General features: G+C 39.2%; 1 protein-coding gene across 4 annotated transcripts in view; it reads left to right on the top strand.

Annotated features, from left to right (window-relative positions):
- The window catches only part of Nhs (NHS actin remodeling regulator), a 339,645-nt gene that overhangs the window by 281,615 nt on the left and 33,914 nt on the right, over positions 1-24,116 (top strand). For all 4 annotated transcript variants that reach the window (NM_001414726.1, NM_001191733.1, XM_008773173.4 and 1 more), the window contains exons 2-3: positions 5,803-5,955; positions 12,440-12,573. In NM_001414726.1, the coding sequence (NP_001401655.1) occupies positions 5,803-5,955; positions 12,440-12,573 (287 nt within the window). The remainder of the gene's footprint in view (positions 1-5,802; positions 5,956-12,439; positions 12,574-24,116) is intronic.

Genomic DNA, 24,116 nt, shown 5'->3' on the forward strand with positions numbered 1-24,116 from the left:
CTCTGGTATTTGAGAAAGGGTCTCATATGTTAATCTAGGATCACCTGGAACTCATTATATAGGCAGGCAAATCTAAAACTCACAGCAATCTTTCTTTTTGCTACAGTATTCTGGGCAATGATATATGTGATGTATCACACGCGCACATGCATGCACGACACCACAGCAGATGAGAATCTTAAATCTTATGTCTATGTCAGGCCATTTCTGAGAACCCCAATAAATGATATATTCATGCAATTGATACATTACTATGAATCATGATGTAGACAATCTCATTAACTCTGGGCTATGAGAGAGACTCAGATAAGTCTTTAAAGACTACATTGCTCTATAGACATGATAGTTTGTGTTTTTTTTTTTCTTTTAGAAGTTCACTTCTCTGGTGTCTGTTTGTAGTGCTATTTGTCTTTCTGGAATGTAATAAATCTCTCCCAAGTTCCTCTAGTAGTTACTGTCTAGAACATTCTCTCAGTTTTTGGCTACATATCGTTCTGTGGAAGACATAGAAGGTGGAATTGTTGAATCCTTTGCTAGATACTTTTTATATGGAGATAATTCACTCTCCCTCTCCCTACTTGAATCATCTTTAGCTTTGGCAAATTAATTTCTGCATTGATCTGGGGAAAAGAAGCAGCTGTGAAGTCAGAGGGGGGATCTGACCCCAGATATTCTACTTACAAGGTATATGACTGTAGATGTCCCTTTTCTGAGATGATCTATAAAATGGGCCAGTGCTTTCTTTCCTCTGTGAGTTGAGTGATGGGGTCATGGTATTTATGAAGAGAATGCACATACCTTGGAGAATAGCATGGGCTTGGAGTTCCTCTTGAGACCTTACAGACTTGGATCAGAGGAACAGACAAACAAACCCCCCACCCCTTTTCTGTTGTAATGGATAAAAATGAAGCATCTAGCCCTAGCCTCACTTTTATTGCTTGTTCTCTTCTGTTCCATCCTTAGGGGGCAGCGACAGAGGGGAGACTATGACAAGACAAGGCAAGTGAGTGAATGATTTTAAGAAGGCAAACACATTAATGGGAGATTCATTAATTTTCTGTTAATGTGCTATTATTCCATATAAACTACAAAAAGTCTTAGCAAGTCAAAACAACATTGTTAAGTAGACCTGTTGGTGCAGGTATGTAACATCAGTGACTTGGGAGGTTGGTTCAGGAAGATCACAAGTTTGAAGCCAACCTAGGCAACATAGTAAGACTCTGACTCAAAGTAGAAAAATGAAAAGAGGACCGGTGAGTCATCTCAATGACAGAACATTTGTTTAGCAAGTGCAAAGCCCTAGGTTTGAAGTGATGTACCACACAACCACCCCAATATTATCTTTCAATACTGTGAGTTGATGTCCAGTACCACAGAAACAAAACCAACAACCCCTCCAATATTATCTTGCAAAACTGTGAGTTGAGAGTCTGAATCTGTGTCCTTTGTTAACAGGCTAGGCTTTGACTAGGCTAAAAGTCAAGGTGTCCCCTAGGGCTGTGCAGCCATCTGAGGCCCAAGTTTTTCTTTCAAGCCTATTAGTTCTTGTCAAAATCCAGCTTTTGAGGATATAGAACTCAGTCCTCAGTGTCTACAGGTTGCCCATTATCTCCAATCATCAGGCCTTCTCCACAATGAGGTATTTTGTATCTCCAAATATATAAGCAAATGTCTGTGTTACTTTCCATCTCCTACAGACCTACTTGATGAGACCATGACCCACCTAATGGAATACTTTCCTTTGTGGTGAAATCAAAAGTCAAATGTGCAGAGGCCATGAAATTTCTTTAGCAAACTGATGCAGCATAAGGCACAAGTTCTTCCCATACTCAAGAGGATCGCATGGGTTATCAATTGTGAACACAGATATCTTGGAGACCATCCTAGGATTCTAACTGACAGAGGAGTCCTTAGTTCTACTAAAATAAAATAGCAAAACAAAGCTTACATCTCCTTTTTATTTCTATGAGAATATATATTACAGAGGTAACTAAACTTATCATTCATGATTCAGCCATGATGAAATTTCTAATAATGGAAGAAATATGGATAGAGAGTATCTAAAGATACAGGACAGCTTTGCAATGGTGGTGGTATAGCAACATTGTGAACAAACTAAATCAACTTTAGTCATTAGTTAGCAAAAAATACTTTGGGTATGAGCCGCACATGTTCATGTTTGCATGTACACATGGAGGTACATTTGGAGGCCAATATCAGGTATCTTCTTCTATCATTTCCACCTTATTTTGGGGGAGTTGTTTCTTACTGAATCTGTAGTTCACTGATTTGACTAGCAAAGTCTGAGGATCCCATTGTTATTGTTTCCTCAGTGCTGGGACTATGGGTGTGTGATGTTGGGCTAGGGATCTCAACTCAGATCCTCATGCTTGCTTTGCAAAACCTTTACTAACCGAGCTATCTTTCTCAAGCCCAGAAATTACCTTTTTGTTAGGAAAATGGATTACCTTCCTTGACAGTTTCATTAATGCCTCTTTCTGCCTTTAGTAGATACACCACACACTATGGCAACTAATAGGTGAAGTGGTCACCTGCTAATGTGTAGAATATATCTGTTCTAGTTTCTCAGAAGAGAAAGGAGAAGTGTGGCTCCTTGGCTGTGAAAGCATCTATTACTTTTATAGACTGTTGACTCCTCTAAGGAACTAGAATGCGGGCACCCATACTGGAATTCAGAAATTAGCCATTACAGCTGGAATCTGTTCTTTCATGCAGTTTAGCAACTGAAAACCTCAGGCCTGGCTTGTCTGTTGACCACTATAGGAATGGGTTTAGGGCATCAGCAAAAGAGGGTCACTAAAAATAATTATACTTCATTTTAAATAATGTAAAATTTATATCTAGCAATGAGGAAAGTTGCCAATTTTCTTTGTATTTTATGTTATGTGATAATTTCTGAAATTGCAATTACCTACTACAGAAGAGTGGGAACTGTACTTTTTGGGGGTATAGAGAACCTCTAGAATCTGACGGCATTAGGTTAATCCTAGGATTCTGCAGCAGGAAGTACACGCCAGACAGCATTTTTCTTAATCTGTTGCTTTGGGGAAGAATCACATCAACATTTTCATATAAAACCATAAAACATGTGCCTCATGATGATAGGGATTCCTGTGTGTGCTGCTCTGTCTAGCATTGTGCCCGACACTAATAGCTGTTGTATAATGTTCATGGGTGAATAGGTATTTTCATTATCAGCATTCTCCTCTCTTCTCCTATGCCACCCAATCGCTCTCCCTCCTACAAGATCCCAATGCATCATCAGAAAACATTTTGCATTTCTCAAACTTTCCTGATGGTAAATAATGTTGGAATACCCTTAATACATGCAGGTTATCAACACAATATTGGGAACCCTGGTTCAAAGGCTCAGTGAGCTTCAGCTTTTCAAGCACATCTGATGTGTTTTTTCCTTATACCAAGACTAAGGTGCATAGCAGAAGCTCAGCTCCTCCTGGACCAACCATTGAAAAGCCATAGACAGTTGACATTTTATTTGTTTGTTTGTTTGTTTGTTGAGGGTTTGCCAAGGTCTAGTCAACAGTGAAGACGGTATGAGGTAGATTAAGTTTTCTGACCTACCTCTACTCACCTGGGCCCAACCCAAGTTATAACTCCAACCTTCTGACTCCCTGAAGAGACAAATCTGACACTGAAACACACACACACATACACACTCACTCTCTCTCTCTCTCTCTCTCTCTCTCTCTCTCTCTCTCTCTCCTGGAATTGCCTATTGAGTTTTTTGTTTCTTTTTTATTCCACAATCAGGTTCTGTCCTTTCTTCCAGCTGTCACCAGCGCATGAGTCATGGCCACCTTTGTTGAGTTTAGCTGTGACCTCAGCCCTGTTGAGTGGGAGTTGACCTCTGTGCCCCGAGACAGGCTGATTTTCCAGGCAATCCCATCACTGTACCAGAGTATTTCCCCTGAGGGTAACTGAATAAGACTTCTGTCTTCAGAGCTCTGCCCACTGTCCACTGGAGAGGAGTGCCCTGATCTAGACTTGGCCCTCCCTTCTATACCAAGGCCTCCCACACATTTTCTCAGGTCTAAAATATCAGCCTGTCCCTTCATGAATCCTCCTGTTTCTGTAAGGACAAAGTTGAGGCCATAGGATAGCCAAAGAAAGAAAATCACTCCTTTCTTGTATGGTTTCATTGGTCCTCCTCCTTCCTCTAAAACAGTGCTGCCCCTACTCAGCGAAATAGTCCTTGGGTCCAAATTCTTAAAGATTAAACATCCAGGAAGAATTAATAGGTGGAAGAGAGTCATCTCTGTGGCCAAAGCTGAGAACATGGGCTAAACTACTTATGGTCATCCTAGAACTACAGTGTTAAAAATTGGTCACATATGGATATTTTAGTTAATAGTAAAAGTTAAAAATTTAGTTCCCCAATCACTAACTAGACAATTTGAAGTGCTTCATAGCCACTGCAATCTCCCATCTCTTAAGCCAAGGGCAAAGGGATTATTATATTATATAGCATAGCTATAGGAAATTTTCCCATCATGGAGCATTCTATTAGATAATTTAGAGACATGGTATATTCCTCTTGATTCTGCTCATGTTTCAATACATCATTTGATGTGTTTCTTTCTAATTTTTTTATAGTGCTCCAAATCGAGCCTAGTGTTTCACATGAGTTAGGCAAGTGTTCTGCCATTGAACTACATCCTTAGCCCTCTGTTAGTGATTATTGTAGTAATGAAAACTTTAGACTAATAAGTACTATAAAATGCTGCTAAATGTTATTAAATACTGTATTTAAAATAACTGCAGTTCATGGCGAGGGAGGACAAAAATTAGCTATCTGAAGGCTGTAGTTTTACCCAGTTTCATTCTTCTATTCCTTTCCACAAAGTATTCACTTTTCTTTCTACATTGCCTATAGGCTATCTCATTCTAGATTAGGATTCTCAAAGTGGAACGGTAGATCAGTCTTCTAAAAGAAAATGCTCAGATTGGAACCAAAAGTTTGTGTGTGGCATAGAGATAGACGGGGAAGCAGAATGTCTCCAAACCTTGTGCTGGGAAGCACGCAAACAGAGCAGGAAGAAAGACAGACTAAGAAGAGTAGGATGTTCCTGGGACAGAACTCTGGCTCTGGGTCATGAGGGCCAGTAAGCTGCCAAATGCCCATGAGTTTCTCTGGGCGTCCATTTCTTAATCATAGTCCCCTAGTTCCTAGAACATTTTCCCATAGATGTGCATCCTCTACTATTAAGGACTTCATTCTGTCCTGGGCTGTATTTGTAATGAATGCAACGAAGGCAACAACAGTGAATTAAATGCAGTGTTTAGGAGAAAGACAGTCTTCCTTGATTTCTCAGATGCATTGTAAGAACCATATTATCTCTAATTTTCCTCCCTTAATGCACATTTAGCACATCTGTCATAGTTGCTTTAATGTTTGTGCTAACCTTTGCTGAAACCAGGAAAAATGGCAAGGAATGGTGTCAGGAAGTGGAGGGAGGTATCAGGGACCTGAAGCCAGACCACAAGGGACAAGAAGCCTCAGTAAAGACCAAAGTTCATGTAGACAGCAGGAACAATGTGAAAAAGCATCTGGGGTCTCCCCATCTCTTAGTCCAAGGGCATAGTTTCCCCCATCTCTGTTATAAACTTCAAAGTTTTCCCCAGCCTTGAGTTACTTTAGCAGTCTGGATTTCACCTCTACTTTCCTTCCCAGCTTTCTGTCACCTCCCTTGTCCTAGAGCCCACTAAATGCACAATCCAAGTTCCTGATACACATTGCACTGTTTGCTTTTTGTCTGGCAGCTGTCTCCAACTTGGACATCGAGAGCAAGTTGAGTGTATACTACCGTGCACCATGGCACCAACAGCGAAACATCTTCCTCCCAGTTACCAGGCCACCCTGTGTAGAGGAGCTACACCGCCATGCCAGACAGAGTCTGCAAGCCCTGCGCAGAGGTAACTGATCCCAGGGTGGGGGGATTTCTGGGAGAACATCCTATGTGCTAGCTAGGTTTTTTTCTGTTCCATCAGTCAGATTACCTCCTCCATTAAAGCGAGTGTTTTGTGATGCTCCCATTTCTACCATGAATGAAATCCATGCATAATGTCAGCTACATATATATACAGGTTAAAATTACCATTACGGCCTTAATATGATCACAAAGAGAATTCCAAAAGGAAATATATTAATGACACTTATCTCAGTGTGCAAGGGCCAATTGACAGTTGTACTAGATAACATAATAAAAGCAGTTAGATGTCTGTACCTCTCAAAAACAAATTTGAATGAAGTAAAGACAGAAGCCATTCCAAACAAAAAGTATGGAGAAATGAAGGAGCCCTGGAGGTAGGGGCAGGAGGAGAGCCATGGAAATTGGTGTATAGTTAACAGTTATTTGATATGGGCAAAGTAATATTTTGGCTTATAATTAAAAAGGAATTAGGTTTGACTCAGAATTAGATTCTATGATTCTTTCAATAGGAGATTTGTATGGGATGGGGCATTTGAAATTTTTATGGGACCTGGAATCTTTTCATTGAGAATACAGTGCATTATGGGATGGCTGTCATGTCTGGCTTCTGCCCAATCATTCTAAAATTTTCAAGAAGGCCCTGAAGTGCTCTTCTGTTTCTGTTGAGAATCTCTGAGCTGATCCAATGCCTTTATTCTACACAGAGGTGCAAGGAGGGCTGAAATGTGAGGAAACTTGTTCAGGATCATACAGGCTAACTTCAGAGCCAGGACCAAGCCCTGAGTCTCTTATTTTCCAGCCAGAGCTTGTCCTACCTTGCCATATACTGTGTCTCATGAAAATAGATATTCATATTTGCTTTTCTGTCACAGTATTGAGAGCACCAAAGATAGGCATATAACAGTTCAGGTGGAGGATGAACCTTCCTTACTTTCCAGTGCCTTAAAATCCGTCAGAGTAACTCATTTTCCTTTAAAGGCCCCCAAAATGATACCAGAAGATGGTATGCCACATTTTCTGTCCTTTAGATTTTTGTTATGGAAACAGACGGTATCTACATGTTCATTGTATTTATTTCACCATCCCTACACTTATTTAAGGATTGATAGTTTACAAAAATATTTCAATGCAAATAAAATATTTGAAAGCTATTACCAGGATAGAAAGCCCTGAGTGGTTTTTCTACCCACATTTGTATAACTTCTGGCTTTTCTCCTTTTAATGAAACAACTGACCTATAACTGTCCCCAAAATAGTTGTCTAAAAGTTTTTATTCGTGTTATTAGTTGTAAGATACTGTGATATTTGTATTCATGACAGATTTATGGTTGGATAAAAAAGTCCTTCAATAAATTTTTATTGCAAAGCTCCTTCTGAAAATCTTCCTGTCTACTGGTTATATTCCTAGGCACCTTTCCCATAATCTATGCATCCTCCCAAACTGCCACATATAACCATCTGTCATAACTGACCACTATGTCTGCCTTCCACTATTAATCCATGAGCAACTCAAGGATAAGGATGGTGTCTTGTTAATTTATTCTATTCAAAGCATATAGCAGAAACCCAGCATGTGGTATGTCCTCAGTGGGTGTGTGTGGAAGGGAATGAAATTCTGCAGAACGCTGATTGAGCATTGAAAGCACAAGATGAGTACTGAGGACTTTTATCATTCTCACTAAATGCCTTCTCAGATCCCATCATTAGAGAGCTTGAGTAACATTAGCCCCATAGACATCATTCTTTCTTATCATTTTATTATTATTAATCAGCCCTCCCTGATTAGATTTTTACAGATTTAACCAGATAACTGAGCTACTCAAAAGCTATCATATTTCACTGCTTCATCACGTTTGGACTTAAGAGCAGAACTGAAGAACAGCAAGTGCCAATATCAATTTTCTCTGCAGTTCCTCTTGGGGCCTAAGAGATGGATAGACAGCCTTCTGGGCTTTAGATGGAAGACTATGGAGGCTCATTTTGCCCTATTCAGACTGGCTTGTTTTGTGGTTGGCTCAATAGCAAATCTTGGGTGTAGTAGTTTTAATAGCACTGCAGAGAGCCATAAACAGGAATTATAGGCATCATAGAATTACAAACACGCAGTGGTGTAGAATTAAAATTAGCAAGCAAATATATATATTCCTTGCCTAAGAAACAGCAATGTAACTGTGCATCCATCCGCATAGTCCGCATAAGCCATGTCTGCCACCTGCTGGTTGGGACTAATACCAAACTTGTAGACCAGGGCTTGGCTCCCCAAATGTGACAGTGACACAGAGACTGTGGGGAGTCTCTGTGTGGACAGCAGGAATCACCTTGCTTTCATGGGGGAGAGAGAGGATCATGAAACATGGGCAAGTAAAAATGGGTGGCTGCAGTTTTGTGCTTGTTTGGAAACTGAGATTAAACTTTAAATTGGCTGCCTTAATGTCATCCCCCTACCCTGAACTGTGCTGAAGGCCAGGCATTATGGTAGGTCTTAGGATTGAAAGAGCAATCAAGTGTGGTCTCTGCTTTCAGAGATACCTGGCAGGGTAAGGAGGATGAACGAGTAAGCAATCAGGGTCAGTCCATTGCTAGGGGGAGTAAACAGATATGTGCCTGTCATATAATGGAGCCTCAGAGAGGTGACATCTAAATGGATTTCAAGTTGTTTAGAATACAACTATTGCTTTCCCTCTTTCTTAGAAATTCTTTAATTCTCGGTGCCAGCAATAACTTTAAGTTATGCCATCTTTTATGTTCATAAAACACACAGATCAAGAGACTAATACATGACTATAAAGAGAGAATTATATTTCATATTTCCTTTCCTTTCAAGTTTTTGGCTGGTTGTTTATGTTTCATTGGTCTAAAAGAATAAAGATGAAGATTTGACTGGTGGACTGATATTGTCCCTAGCTCACCACTGGCAAACGTCTTAGAGAGGGATTGCTTCAGGCTGCCTACTGTTGACCTGGGTAGAGCAGAAGATGTATTTAAGATAGGATGGGAGAGAAATGGTTGAACGGAGAATTGAGCGGATATCCCCCATCACACTCTGTTCTCCCTTCACTTCTTTCTACCCAGCAACACACATCTGCTCTGCCTAGTGAATTTAAGAATGTGTAAGTTTTTCCTTGGGTTCTGTGTTAGAAAAAGCCCAAATGTTTGCTTGCAGAGAAAAACAAGGGTGATACTAGAGTTGGGAACTTGATCAAGAAGGGAATTTAACTCAAATTTTCCTGATAAGCATTGATTTTGGAGGCAGTGCAGCAAAGACTACCCATATGATGGGTTTTTTGAAAGCCTTTCTCTGGTTGTGAGTTCAAACCAATCTTTTTGAAGAATCCCAAGCAAAGGAAGGCAAAGAATACTGTCATGTTTTCCTAACCTATATACTAAGCTTCGGTAGTAAAGAGAGAAGACAGTCAACTTACTTGATAGAAATCAGAAAGCGGGGTTGGGGATTTAGCTCAGTGGTAGAGCGCTTGCCTAGGAAGCGCAAGGCCCTGGGTTCGGTCCCCAGCTCCGAAAAAAAGAACCAAAAAAAAAAAAAAAAAGAAATCAGAAAGCTAGAGAGAGCTAAATTCTTAGTGTAGACAGTAAAATATTGAATAAGACAAGCAAACATGGGACCAGCGTTAAGGAGACCAGTTCAAACAAGCAATAAGTTGTAGAGAAGCATGGAGCACTAATGGTACCAACAACACAACCCATCATAAGTATAGAATAAATATAGTGTAGGGGATGCATTATCACTTTCAAAAATCTAGGTTGCAGTAAAGCATTAATTTGTCCAATCCTTCAACAAGCTTTTAGTGGAAGTCTACTTAACAGGTGCTTTAGGATCTCTGAGCAAAAGATGAATGCAGTTTTTATCCCTACATGTGGCCTTGTGGCACAGAGCAGTAAGTCTTGCTATTCACAGAGCTAGGCAAGAAGATTGCCAGGTTTAAAGCTTGCCTGGGCAATTTAGTGAGATTTTATCTCAAACACACACACACACACACACACACACACACACACACACACACACACACACACACACACACACCCCTCTTTTCCAGGGTCCACTTCTAGTTAAAAAGACTGACAATAGAATAGAGAGGTGATATTTTTATCAGTACAGGGATGCAAATGGGAAATATAGGACCTTGGGAGAATGGCATCTGATATCACCTGAGAGTCAACTCAGTTTTCTCTGTGTCATAGCACAGGCAAAAACTAAGGGAGGAGGGGGTAAATGGTGCCTTTTAAGTTATAGTGTTGTAACTATTCAAAGAATTAAATTCCAGCAATGTATAACCAAATACTGAAAAACCCAAATTCTCTTGCTACAATGAGTGAGGTATATTTGTCCTTTATAATGTCTATACGGTGAACAATATCAGGATTAAAGACACTGAACTATGTCTGGACCACTGATCATTGCACAGTGACCTTCTCCCCTTAAATCTGTTTCTACATCCGCAGATGGGGGAAAGAATTGATGCCCACCTGTGTGGGGTTGTTGAGAAGCTACAGCTAAGAGCTTCAGTAAAGCACTTCTGGCACACATCAATAAACACTGGGCATTATGACTAATATTGTATGTGGCATGAATGATATTAATGTTAAATAATGCAAAGCCAGAATGAAAAACAGGGTCCACCAATTTGTATGTCAATCATGATGAGGCCTTTGGAAACTTTGAGCACTGGGGATGAGTGTAAGCTGTAATTCAAGAGATAGCTTTTAGTGTGGGCAAGGAATATTCTGAGGTACACAGAGATACTGGACAACTAAATTGCGTTTTGGGTATATCTGTGATGTCTGTCTATCTATGTATCTATGTATCTATGTACCTATCTACCATCTATCTATCATCTATCTATCTATCTATCTATCTATCTATCTATCTATCTATCTATCTATCTATCTTTTGTGATACTGAGGATCAAACTCAGAAACTTATCTCAGTGATTTCTTTTTAATTTAATTTTTATTTCCTTTTTCAGTTTACATCTCGCTCACTGTCTGCCTCCTGGTTACCTCCTCCCACAATCCTCCCACAATCCTTCCCTTATCTCCCCTCCTCTTTTACTCTGAAGGGATGGGGACCCCCTGGGTATTCCAGACCCTGGCATTTCAAGTCTCTGCCAAGCTAGGCGTGTCCTCTCGCACTAAGACCGAACAAGGCAGCCCAGCTAAAAGAACATATCCCACACACAGGCTTTTGGGATAACCCTTGTTTTAGTTGTTCGGGACCCACATGAAGGCCAGGCTGCACATCTGCTAGGTCTAGCCCGTGTGTGTTCTTTGCTTGGTGGTTCAGACTCCAAGAGCCCCTAGGGTCTGGGTTAGTTGACTCTGTTGGTCTTCCTGTGGATTTCCTATTCCCTTTGAGGTTTGCAATTCTTCCTCCTGTTTTTCCATAAGAGTTCCCAAGCTCCATCCACCGTTTGTCTGTGAGTCTCTGTATCTGTCTGAGTCAGCTGCTGGGTGGAGCCTCTCAGAGGACAGCACGTTCCTGCCTGCAAGCAGAACAGAGCATCATTAGAAATGTTAGGGATTGGTGCTTGCCCAAGGGAAGGGTCCCAAGTTGGGATGGTTATTGGTTGGCCATTTTCCTAGTATCTGCTCTGTCCTCTGTGCTTACATTTCTTATAGACAGGATAAATTTTGGGTTGAAAGTTTTGTGGGTGGGTTGGTGTCTCTGTCACTCCACTGGGGTTCCTGATCAGTGATTCTTATGAATTCATGACTACTTTATCCCCCACCTCCCAGATATTTCTTAGACTTCCCCCAAAGGCAGCTATATCCTGCAATAAGAAAAATGCTGTCACTTGGATTCCTTTGGTATCGCTGGGAGCACAAGATTACAAAATCCTCTGAGTCTTTGCGGGTATCAGGAAGGAAAGGTTGTAGATGGCTGGAATAAGATGGATGCTTCTTATCCAGTTTTCTCAGGTAACTAGAAGACATAAAATAGCCAGTGCATAACGTTTGTCAATTTCTGTGAGATATGTATCATGTATACATACTTCTAGGTATCTATAGTTGAAAACCTTCGTCAAAATAATTCCTCATTCCACATAGTTCTTTCCTGGAGCTCGTGACATCTAGGTCCAGAAAGCTGTCCTCTGTCAGCATCTCTTCTATACTCAAATCCTCCTGGCAGCAAGCCTTTCATCATTATCATTTTCAACATTTCTTTTTTTAACTTCTGATATTTTGACATGAGGTATGTTGAACCTATAAGTGAGCCCACATTGTTCCAAGATAATAAGATAGGACCATGGAGATGGATGCATATGACCTTGTATTCACAGCAAGTGAATGTTCAGTTAAGAACCATTTTAAGAATTTGATACAGAATGCAGATTAGCTAGATTAAGGAGAACCCTTTTTTTTTAAACAGCCTTTTGCTAACATTCTCAAGAGGGGAAAAGCATTTGAAAATGCCAAGTCTCTCATTATGTGTGTCTATTCTGCACCCTTAGAACACCGGAGCCGAAGTGATCGCAGAGAGCAAAGAGCTGCTGCCCCAGTCCCCATAGCTGCTCCACCACTGCCAGCCTACCCTCCAGCTCACAGCCAGAGGAGGCGCGAGGCCAAGGACCGCCACCTCCTAACGGTAAGCGTGGTAGCTGCTGCTCATAGGCACATAAGGACTCCTTTCACTCCATTTTGGAGTACACACACACACACAAACACACACACACACACACACACACACAGAGAGAGAGAGAGAGAGAGAGAGAGAGAGAGAGAGAGAGAGAGAGAGAGAACATACAGTAAACCAACAATAGTTGAGGACTGTAAATTCAGATGACAGTTTAACTTTGAATCACAGCTCTGTGTATGTTTAGGATTGAGTTACTTTCCTTTACTCTCAGTTCTTGTTTTTGTAATATGGAGATACTAATGATATTAACTTAGGGCCTTGAGGATGCATAGAGCTTAGCACAGGGACTGACAGACCCAGAGTAAGACACTTATAAATGTAAACCACCATCACCACTACCATTATTACTAGTGCGACTCCATGGGAGATGCTGGAAAAGAACTTATGTGATGCGAAAGATACCACTAGAATCAATCATAAGTTCACACTTTCCCATTCAATATAAGAGGCTACTTCCCTAGGGTAACCTATTACCTCAGCGGCATCATCACTGTGGGTGGTTTCAGCCTAATTTGGGTGGATATGGCTGTAACTCAGACCTAGCTCTCAACTATGGACCATCGATGATGAAGAGCTGGACTTGAGTGGAAACACCTGCAGGCTCAACCAGCAGCTGCTGCAAACACTTCACTCCACACGTGCCTTCTGGGGCTGCAGTGGGGGATAAGTAACCATTTGTGCTCTGGTGTCCTTGTATCACTGAAATCAAGAACTATGATTTTTGTGACCAAGCCAGTCCAAATGGTCCTTAAGCTTGCCAGTAATACTGGTTTGAGGCCCAAAGTCTAAAGTTCTAGCAGTATGTGCATGGATTCAGATATTTTGCTTGAAATTAATTCATGACTCTAAATCCTACAACAATGTGGCCCATGCAATATGCAAACTAGTGCAAAATGTCTAGGTTTATGATGACAGACATTCAGATGGAAACACGCTTCATCTAAATGAATCTACATGTCATAACATATCCAGATAATGGCCCCGAGTGAGATTAGATGATGTAGAGAAGTGGTTCTCAACCTGTGGGTCATGATCCCTTTGGGGTTGTATATCAGCTGGCCTACGTATTTGGTATTCATGTCGCAATTTGCAGCAGTAGCAATGTTACAGTTATGAGGTAGCAGCAAAAATAACTTTGTGGTTGCAGGTCACCATAGCATGAGGAATTATATTAGAGGGTCACAGCATCAGGAGGGTTGAGAACCACTGCTCTAAAGGAACTTGCATATTAGAACATATCCAGATAAGCGCTTGAGGGAGATTAGGTTACCTGAAGGTAGTTTTCTGGTTTGCGGCCAGCTAGTGAGCATTCCGGCCTGCAGTTAAGTACATACCAGGCGTCACGCTATACTCAGCACATGGTTGTGAAGCAGCCAAAGGATGAACAAGGGAAGCTTATGATGCTCTGATTTGTCAGACAGAGTACTTACACATGCTAGTGATTTGTTATAAAAGGTCCTACTCATGATAAGTTCTTAAGTTTAAATCTGCTTGCTAAAGCATTTGCTTCTAATGAGGTATTTTTCTGCATGAAAATGCTGAAAATATTTTCCCATTCACTGTAATGTGTTTTGCGGTTCATTACGTTGGTTTTCTTGGGGAGGAGGTGAGACAGACAAATTTTGACTGTTTACAGAGGTGACAGGAAAATATAATCCTTTTTATAATCGCCATAATTTTTAATGATGTCTAAATACATGAAATAAGATGATAGGGAAAGACTCGAAACAGTGACTAGCAGTGGAGACACTTCATTAACCCTTCACCTAGCAACGAGAGGTTCCTACATTATACTTCTGTAAATGTCTTAAAGTTTGCCTATCTCGAATGTCTCAAATCTCGACATTTCCTAGTCACTTGGGGGGAATTTTGTTTTCAATTGAATTTGGGTCACCAATTTTATTAGAAGAAGATTTTTCATTCAAGTTATACCTTACACACTTGGCTAGAAAATGGTTCTGTGTATTCAGCTTTAGAGGCCATATGTTGCTTTAAGAGTAAAGGTTACAGAAATAAGGATGGGAACTTTGCAGATAAAACCCTGGATACACATTTTCTTAGAGAACTATTGGATCGATACTTTATTAGATAGTAACTTTCCCTTTTTAATCTATTAAGTCTTAGTTAAGGCCTTTTTCTTCCCTTTAAGATATTCATAAGTCTGACATAGGTTTCCTGTACTCTACAGGCCACTACCGTATGCTCAACACTAGCATGGTCTGTAAAGCCAAACTGCCTAAACCTGAATACTAATTCTACCATATAAGCTGTGCATTTCTAGACTAGTACATCCTTTCAGTCATTATCTTCGTCTTAAGAATAGATAGTACCATTTAAGGTTGGCATGGAAAGTTGAATGTGTTTGTGAATAATGCCTAATGCATGGTAAGCACTCCATAAATATTAGGCCTGATGATGATGATGGTGGTGGTGGTGGTGGTGGTGGTGGTGGTGGTGGTGGTGGTGGTGGTGGTGGTAGTCGTGATGGTGATGGTGGTTTGTCATATCCTTGATGTGTCTGCCGTATAACGACAAGATTGTAGCTTTAAACCCCAGCTGTCTAATTCTTTTAGTTGTATGATATGGAAAAGGTTGGTTTATCTTTCTGAATTCTATTTTCCTTCTCTTTTTATAATTGAATCCCAGTTTCTTTGTAAGGAACAATCATTTCAACTTTACAAGGTTATTAAATTTATTTCATCTGATTCTATATGAATATACTGTATTATTATATATTACATATATAGTATAATACATATATAGTATATAAATACAAATAAATTATGTGTATGCAAGTCCCTAAAATATTTAAGTATCTGAATCTGTATTCATAATCATTTGTAGTATAGCTCTCATCATCAAATGAAAGGCCTGGAATATTTATGCCCTCATAAAATTAGAGGAAGTATAAATCACTACACTGTTTCTAGAACAGAAGGAAAACTAAATATTCATGCCCTTTCATCCAGCAATTCTATATCTGGGAATTAACGCCAAGGTAATAGATCAGTCTATGTTAAGATTTATTCACTAATATGTTCATCAAAGCATCTTTTTGGTGAAAAAAATAATTATATATATATACATATTTCCCAAGTTTCCAAAAATGAGCTTAATTTAATAAAATTTGATATATTATATCATATTCTATATAATATAATACAATATTATAGTATTATAGAGTATTTTATAACATAAAATATATATTTCATCACTGAGGATTTTTAAACAGTCTATAACATTTTATAGAGAGTATCATTCCAAAACATGTCTAGGAGCGAGTATCTGTGGATAAATGGCTGAAAAACTATATAGCTGTGTTTCCCAAACCATTAATTAAGATTTCCTATAGCAGTGCTGTGAACTTATACAGAGGCGATGAAATATTAAAAAAAAATTTCAAGGGACACAGTGTCATCACTGCAGTGACATCTGGCAGTGACTCCATAATAATTCCACAGTTCCTACAAGTAAGAAGAGATGCTTGGTTTCTTATCAACATATGGAACCTAAAAGGTTTTGTAAGAGGAATGCACAGGAAAACAAACTGGTTAAATTTAGCTTAAAACCTGTTATTAGGTGAGAATTTAAGGAGTGTCCCAAAATAATAGCATCTGCTGTTATCAGGGTAACAAAGGGAATGGTTTAGTGAAAGTTTCCATAATAAGATTATCTTTTCCAAACTGCTCTTGAATTCTGATGTTCTACCACTAGCAACTGTCTCTTATTATCTATGAAGTTCAACTTTATGATATCAATTTTAATAAAGGGCAAACAAAGGATGTATATGATATGAAAATAAAGAATCTAGGAAACTAATTTTAGGACATCTCTTTGGAATCTAAGGTGAATGTAGACTTGAGCTGCAAGAAAAGAATCAAAAATAACCGTCTCTAAATGCATAGTCTTAACATGGCATTTCATGATTCTGATTACATTATTATGGAAAATACAGCTTTAGACTGGTCAAAGGTCCAAAGCCTTGTTTGGACCTGGTTGGAGGACAAATATATGAAGTTTATGGCAAAAAATATATATTTTCAAGAGCCAAGAGACAGAGAGAAATCCTAAAGCATCATTTTTCTCCACATGACTGGGCTTGTGTCTGCAGATGCATTTGTTAAATGGCAGAATACTGACTATTTATTGTGGGCAAGAGATAAGGAAAGAAGGTGTCATCAAGGTGTGTGTTTGTGTACAGAACAAAATCTCAGTTATTGAAACTCATTTATCTTAAGGTAGAATTCTTGAGAAATTTTTTCCTTGCTTAGGTTATAGTCAAATTGGGTGTGTATGAGAACATGGAACATTTGTCAAAACCACAGCAGGTAGCCTCTTTTCTGCAACTGCAAACACGGGCTGTCAATCTTGGTCAAAGTCATCCCAGAGATATAAATTCAAGATAGCCCTTGCAGAAGTGTTTGGTAAAAAGCAATGTTTTTAAGGGCCCAGTGCTGTTGATTGGAAAGTGTCTTGTTTGAGGAAGCTGAACAGTGCATGTGGTTTCTGTTTGTGTATCTGTGTGTCAGTGTGTGTGTAAAAGTGCACACTGAGCCTTCCATGCAGCTAAAGACAGTGGTGATATAGTAGGCCCTTGTCTCCCTGTTTTTCTTTCAAAACTGATACAGAACAGCAAGGGGGGAAAACAAAGCTGCACCACAAAAATGTACCTGCCATCAAAATTATGTGAGCTAGAGAATGCTTGAAACACCAAATTAATATGACGTATAGAGAGAAAAAAATAACCACCAAGTTTTTTATATCTCCTCTTGTCACAAGGGTGCAGAGGGCAAATTTTAAAAATCAACAGCTACACGGAAGCAAGTTACATCTTCAGGTTGATCGAGCCTATGCCTAAAAATACTTTTTTAAAAAATTGTTTAAATAGACAAATCTACAGGAAATTGATATGTGGAGGTTTGAAATTGAGCAAAAGGCAGAAAGAAAGGCATACATGTCCTTTAGCAGCTAGAGGCGAAGAAACCAAAATAAAACCTCAGATTAGCAGGACATGTAACTGCTGCCCTGCTAGCAGCAGAAACCAGTATGCTGAAATATCTGGATTTCGACATAGTGAAAAAAAGATGGTGCCATGAAAATAAGGGTCTTGGGAAACACACTACTATCATATGTACAAAAAAATAGATTAGCAAAACTGTGTAAGTGGTTGGAAATATTGTGAAAGAACGCAGGGGGTGCTGATTTTATATCCAACAAACATTCTTCAACTCCTGGGACTTAAAAGAGGAATTTTCCAACAGAGGAGCTTGGAGAAGTTTGCACTCATGAGGAATCTCATAGGACAAAGAATCCTCTCTGTGAGGAATCTACCAGAGGGCAAATGTCATCCAACTAGGGGAAAGCTGAGAAAAGGTCAACAAAGGGATGGTTATTGTGCACATTAACACATGGAGATAGGGATCCAGAACTACAGGTATGAAGAAGGTAAGTGTGATAACAGAAATGTTACAACTAAAACATGAGACAATAGAGCAGTAAATCAGATAATGAAATTGCCTCATTGGTTTTTGTCTGGGCAATGAATAATCTATCAAGGATACAAGCAACAACTGAAAAACCAATACTTTTTACTATTGGTTCAAATGATAGAAAAGGGACAAATTCTGCAAAATGGCTTGATAAAGCTGGAGAGAAAAGGCACTTTTTTAAAATTTAATTTTATCTTTATTGGCTATTTTTAAATTTACATTTCAAATGTTATCCCCTTTCCCAGTTTCGCATTCCATAACCCCCTATACCATCCTCCCTCCACCTTCTTCTATGAGGATGTTCCCCCTCCCCAACAACCCACCTCTTCCAGCCTCCTTGCCCTGACATTCCCCTACACTGTGGGTCCAGCCTTGGCAGCCAAGGGCTTCTCCTTCCATTGGTACCCAACAAGGCCATTCTCTGCTACATATGCAGCTGGAGTCATGGTTCTGTCCATGTGTACTATTTGGGTAGTGGTTTAGTCCCTGGGAGTTCTGGTTGGTTGATATTGTTGTTCTTATGGGGCTGGAAGCTCCTTCAGCTCCTTCAGTCCTTTCTCTAATTCCTCCAACAGGGACTCCATCCTCAGTTCAATTGTTGGCTGCAAGCATTCGCCTCTGTATTTGACAGAGACAGCTATATCAGACTCATGTCAGCATTCACTTCTTGGTATCATCAATATTGTCTAGTTTTGGTGGCTGTATGTATATGTGCTGGATCCCCAGATGGGGCAGGCTCTGAATGGCCATTGCTTCAGCCTCTGCTCCAAACTTTATTTCCATATGTCCTCCTATGAATATTTTTGTTCCCCCTTCTAAGAAGGACTAAACCATCCTCACTTTGGTCATTCTTCTTCATGCGGTCTGTGGATTGTATCTTGGGTAATTTGAGATTTTGGGCTAATATCCACTCATCAGTGAGTGCATACCATGTGTGTTTTTCTGTGATTGGGTTACCTTACTCAGGATGATATTTTCCAGTTCCATCCATTTGCCTATGAATTTCATGAAGTCTTGTTTTTGATAGCTGAGTAGTATTCCATTGTATAGATGTACCACGTTTTCTGTATCCATTCCTCTGTTGAGGGGCATGTGGGTTCTTTCCAGCTTCTGGCTATTATAAATAAGGCTGCTATGAACATAGTGGAGCATGTGACCTTGTTATATGTTGGGGCATCTTTTTTTTAAATTTATTTAATACTTAATAATAATTCTTTGGTTTCCGGGCAAACATCCCCTCCCCCCTCCCCTTCCTTATGGGTGTTCCCCTCCAAACCCTCCCCCCATTGCCGCCCTCCCCCCAACAGTCTAGTTCACTGGGGGTTCAGTCTTAGCAGGACCCAGGGCTTCCCCTTCCACTGGTGCTCTTACTAGGATATTCATTGCTACCTAGGAGGTCAGAGTCCAGGGTCAGTCCATGTATAGTCTTTAGGTAGTGGCTTAGTCCCTGGAAGCTCTGGTTGCTTGGCATTGTTGTACATATGGGGTCTCGAGCCCCTTCAAGCTCTTCCAGTTCTTTCTCTGATTCCTTCAATGGGGGTCCTATTCTCAGGTCAGTGGTTTGCTGCTGGCATTCGCCTCTGTATTTGCTGTATTCTGGCTGTGTCTCTCAGGAGCGATCTACACCCGGCTCCTGTCGGTCTGCACTTCTTTGCTTCATCCATCTTGTCTAATTGGGTGGCTGTATATGTATGGGCCACATGTGGGGCAGACTCTGAATGGGTGTTCCTTCAGTCTCTGTTTTAATCTTTGCCTCTCTCTTCCCTGCCAAAGGTATTCTTGTTCCCCTTTTAGAGAAGGAGTGAAGCATTCACATTTTGATCATCTGTCTTGAGTTTCATTTGTTCTAGGCATCTAGGGTAATTCAAGCATTTGGGCTAATAGCCACTTATCAGTGAGTGCATACCATGTATGTCTTTCTGTGATTGGGTTAGCTCACTCAGGATGATATTTTCCAGTTCCAACCATTTGCCTACGAATTTCATAAAGCCGTTGTTTCTGATAGCTGAGTAGTATTCCATTGTGTAGATGTACCACATTTTCTGTATCCATTCCTCTGTTGAAGGGCATGTGGGTTCTTTCCAGCTTCTGGCTATTATAAATAAGGCTGCGATGAACATAGTGGAGCACGTGTCTTTTTTATATGTTGGGGCATCTTTTGGGTATATGCCCAAGAGAGGTATAGCTGGATCCTCAGGTAGTTCAATGTCCAATTTTCTGAGGAACCTCCAGACTGCTTTCCAGAATGGTTGTACCAGTCTGCAATCCCACCAACAATGGAGGAGTGTTCCTCTTTCTCCACATCCTCGCCAGCATCTGCTGTCACCTGAGTTTTTGATCTTAGCCATTCTCACTGGTGTGAGGTGAAATCTCAGGGTTGTTTTGATTTGTATTTCCCTTATGACTAAAGATGTTGAACATTTCTTTAGGTGTTTCTCAGCCATTCGGCATTCCTCAGCTGTGAATTGTTTGTTTAGCTCTGAACCCCATTTTTAATAGGGTTATTTGTCTCCCTGCGGTCTAACTTCTTGAGTTCTTTGTATATTTTGGATATAAGGCCTCTATCTGTTGTAGGATTGGTAAAGATCTTTTCCCAATCTGTTGGTTGCAGATTTGTCCTAACCACAGTGTCCTTTGCCTTACAGAAGCTTTGCAGTTTTATGAGATCCCATTTGTTGATTCTTGATCTTAGAGCATAAGCCATTGGTGTTTTGTTCAGGAAATTTTTTCCAGTGCCCATGTGTTCCAGATGCTTCCCTAGTTTTTCTTCTATTTGAGTGTGTCTGGTTTGATGTGGAGGTCCTTGATCCACTTGGACTTAAGCTTTGTACAGGGTGATAAGCATGGATCAATCTGCATTCTCCTACATGTTGACCTCCAGTTGAACCAGCACCATTTGCTGAAAATGCTATCTTTTTTCCATTGGATGGTTTGGGGCATCTTTTGGATATATGCCCAAGAGAGGTTAGTTGGTCCTCAGGTAGTTCAATGTCCAATTTTCTGAGGAACCTCCAGACTGATTTCCAGAACTGTTGTACCAGCTTTCAATCCCACCAACAATGGAGGAGTGTTCCTCTTTCTCCACATCCTCGCCAGCATGTGCTGTCACCTGAGTTTTTTGTTTGTTTGTTTGTTTGTTCGGGGTTTTTTGTTGTTTTGTTTTGTTTTGTTTTTGATCTTAGCCATTCTGACTGGTGTGAGGTGGAATCTCAGGGTTGTTTTGATTTGCATTTCCCTGATGACTATGGATGTTGAATATTTCTTTAGGTACTTCTTAGCCATTTGATATTCGTCAGCTGAAAGGCACATTTTTAAAGAGAAAGAAATGAAAAAAATATCGCAAAATACACACAATTACAAATTATATCAGAATGTCATATCGATTAATGTGAGCTTAATTTTCACATTAAAAGAAGCCCTTTCAGTTCGTCTTATGAAATCCACACCATACTATATATTGTACACAAGAGACACACCTAAAAATAAAATGTTCTAGAAGATTCCATAAAAGATAGAACAACAATATAACAAGTAAATAGAATAAGAAGGCAGTTTGGCTTAAAATATAATACTCATGAATATTAATTTGATAAAGAAAACAGCTACATTTGTCAAGCAAAATCTGTAGGGTACATATTTGTCTGTCTATCTACCTATCTTTATATAGAGATAGGTAGATTGTAACATTAGACAACATTAATACATTATTCTCAGTACAAGACAGGGCAAGCAGACAAAAATATAGATAGGAGACAGAAAACTTAAAAAACATTATCAATAAGACTTCAAGCCCTGATGATATTATTATCAAACATACCCATGGAACATCTGTAAAAATTGTGACTTAGATTCAAAATGTCAATGTTTCTTAAATTAAGAATAGTATAAATGACATTTGCTGATCACAGTGCAGTAAAGCTCCAGATTACTGAGAGAGGCAAAGAACCAGAAAATCCTTTCCACCTGGCCAGTTTAAAATTTCTTCTGAAGCATTTAGTAAAAGAAAAAATATGAAGTGATACCTCACAATTTCTTTTTAAAATGATAATAAGATATACAGCAGAATCTGTAAAATAAAATAAAACAACCAAGAATATACATACCACTATGTTGTTAAAGGAGAGTAAATTCCACCCCCAAAACAAAAATTAAAGCAAAAGAAATATAAGTAAGCAAATAATACTAAAATAGAAATTAATAAAGCTGAGAAGAGAAAGATAGCAGGCCTAATTAAGAACTAAAAATCCTGGTTGTTTGAGAAAAATGACCAAGAAAAATGTAAATAAGCAATATAAATCATGCCAGTGATATGAATACGGAACTGAAAAATAATGTGAACAATTAATTATAAGAGATTTTCAGAAGCATCATGCAAACAAATTTGAAAACTTACATAAAAGAACAATTTCTTAGAAGAATTGATAGTGCCCAAATTATCCCTTTTGGGCGAGAAAATAGACTCATTTCCTTAAAAGAAACAATCACATTTAAGAACCTTTCCCCAAGGCCCAGATGGTTTCCCCTAAGAATTTTATGTATTTTTCAAAGTATATATTCCCTATTGCTAGAACTTGTTTCAGAACATTAGAAATGAAGTAAACTTCACTATTTTTTCTATGACATATGCATAATAATATACATACCAAAACCTCATAATGAAAGTTCATAAAATAACTTTCATAAATATATCATTCCGTAAGTATTGATTTTAAAAAATTAAAATAATCATTAGCAAACATAATACATACCAAATTAAGATGTTAGTGATTGAATGAGATTTATTTCAGGATTGAAATATACATTCAATATTAAGATGCTTGTTAGCATCATATGCAATATTGATAAATCTAAGAGGGGAAACATGATACAAATATGTTCATGGAAAATGCTTGAAATCGTTTACAATCTATTTATTCTATGTTTTTAAATCTCAAGAAAATAAGAATTGACTGATACTTCATTGACATGGCAAAATATAAATACGCTCTAGCTCAAAAGCTGTACCTTCCTTAATGGTAAACCACGAGAGGCATTTCCACTGAAGTCTGGAAGAAGGCACATAAAAGCTCACCGCTTCTTCTACTGCTTAATAGTGGATTAGATATGTTAACAAGTGAAGTTTAATAAGATAGATCAGTTAAACAGATACGAGTTGAAAAAGAAGTAAACCTGTGTCTCTCTGAACAGTGTATGGAAGACAGTTTCTTAATAACCAAAGGGGGAAACATAATTCAAACCTTCAACGCATTTGGAAAGGAAGCAGAACATCAGCACACAGAGGTCAAGTGCTTTTATTTATACAAATGATAGCCAATTAGAAGAACTAGTGCTAGATTATCATCTGAAGCAATAATAAGGGTGGTTATATACCTAGGAACTAATCTTCCAGAAATGTATAAAACCTGTATGAGAAAAATTTCAATGAACTTCCCTACAAATGTAATATAAGACGTGTGCTTGTGAAATGAAAAGCTATTCCCTGTATTTGGAAAAAAATTATAGATAAAATGATTCATAGACTTCTATCACACACGAAAAGGAAATCCACAGTGTATGTGAGCAGGGTGTGTGTGTGTGTGTGTGTGTGTGTGTGTGTGTGTGTGTGTGTGTGTGTGTGTACCCGTGTGTGTGGGTGAGTCAGGCTCTCTATTACAGAACTCCATCTCATGTCGTCTGCTTACTTTTCATTTTGAGATAAGGTCTTTCTAAATTGCTCTTTCTGATCTTTAACTTACTCTGTAGCTCAAGATGGTCTCCAACTCTTAAACTTGAAATTGTCTTGCCTCAGCACCCCCACATTGTTGTGATTATTGGCCTATCCCACAGAGCGTGATCAGGAACCATATTAAATGGTTGAGAAATACACAAATACTACCGTAAACTGCTATCCATCCTGAAAAAACAAAACAAAACAAAACAAAAATCCGTGTAAAAAGGAGAATCACAGAATTTGCTGTTTGCAAGTTTCTGGGAAAGGATAGGAGGCTGATAAGAAATTAGAGG

This window comes from Rattus norvegicus, chromosome X (genome assembly GCF_036323735.1).
Source record: "Rattus norvegicus strain BN/NHsdMcwi chromosome X, GRCr8, whole genome shotgun sequence".
Taxonomy (NCBI): Eukaryota; Metazoa; Chordata; class Mammalia; order Rodentia; family Muridae; genus Rattus; species Rattus norvegicus.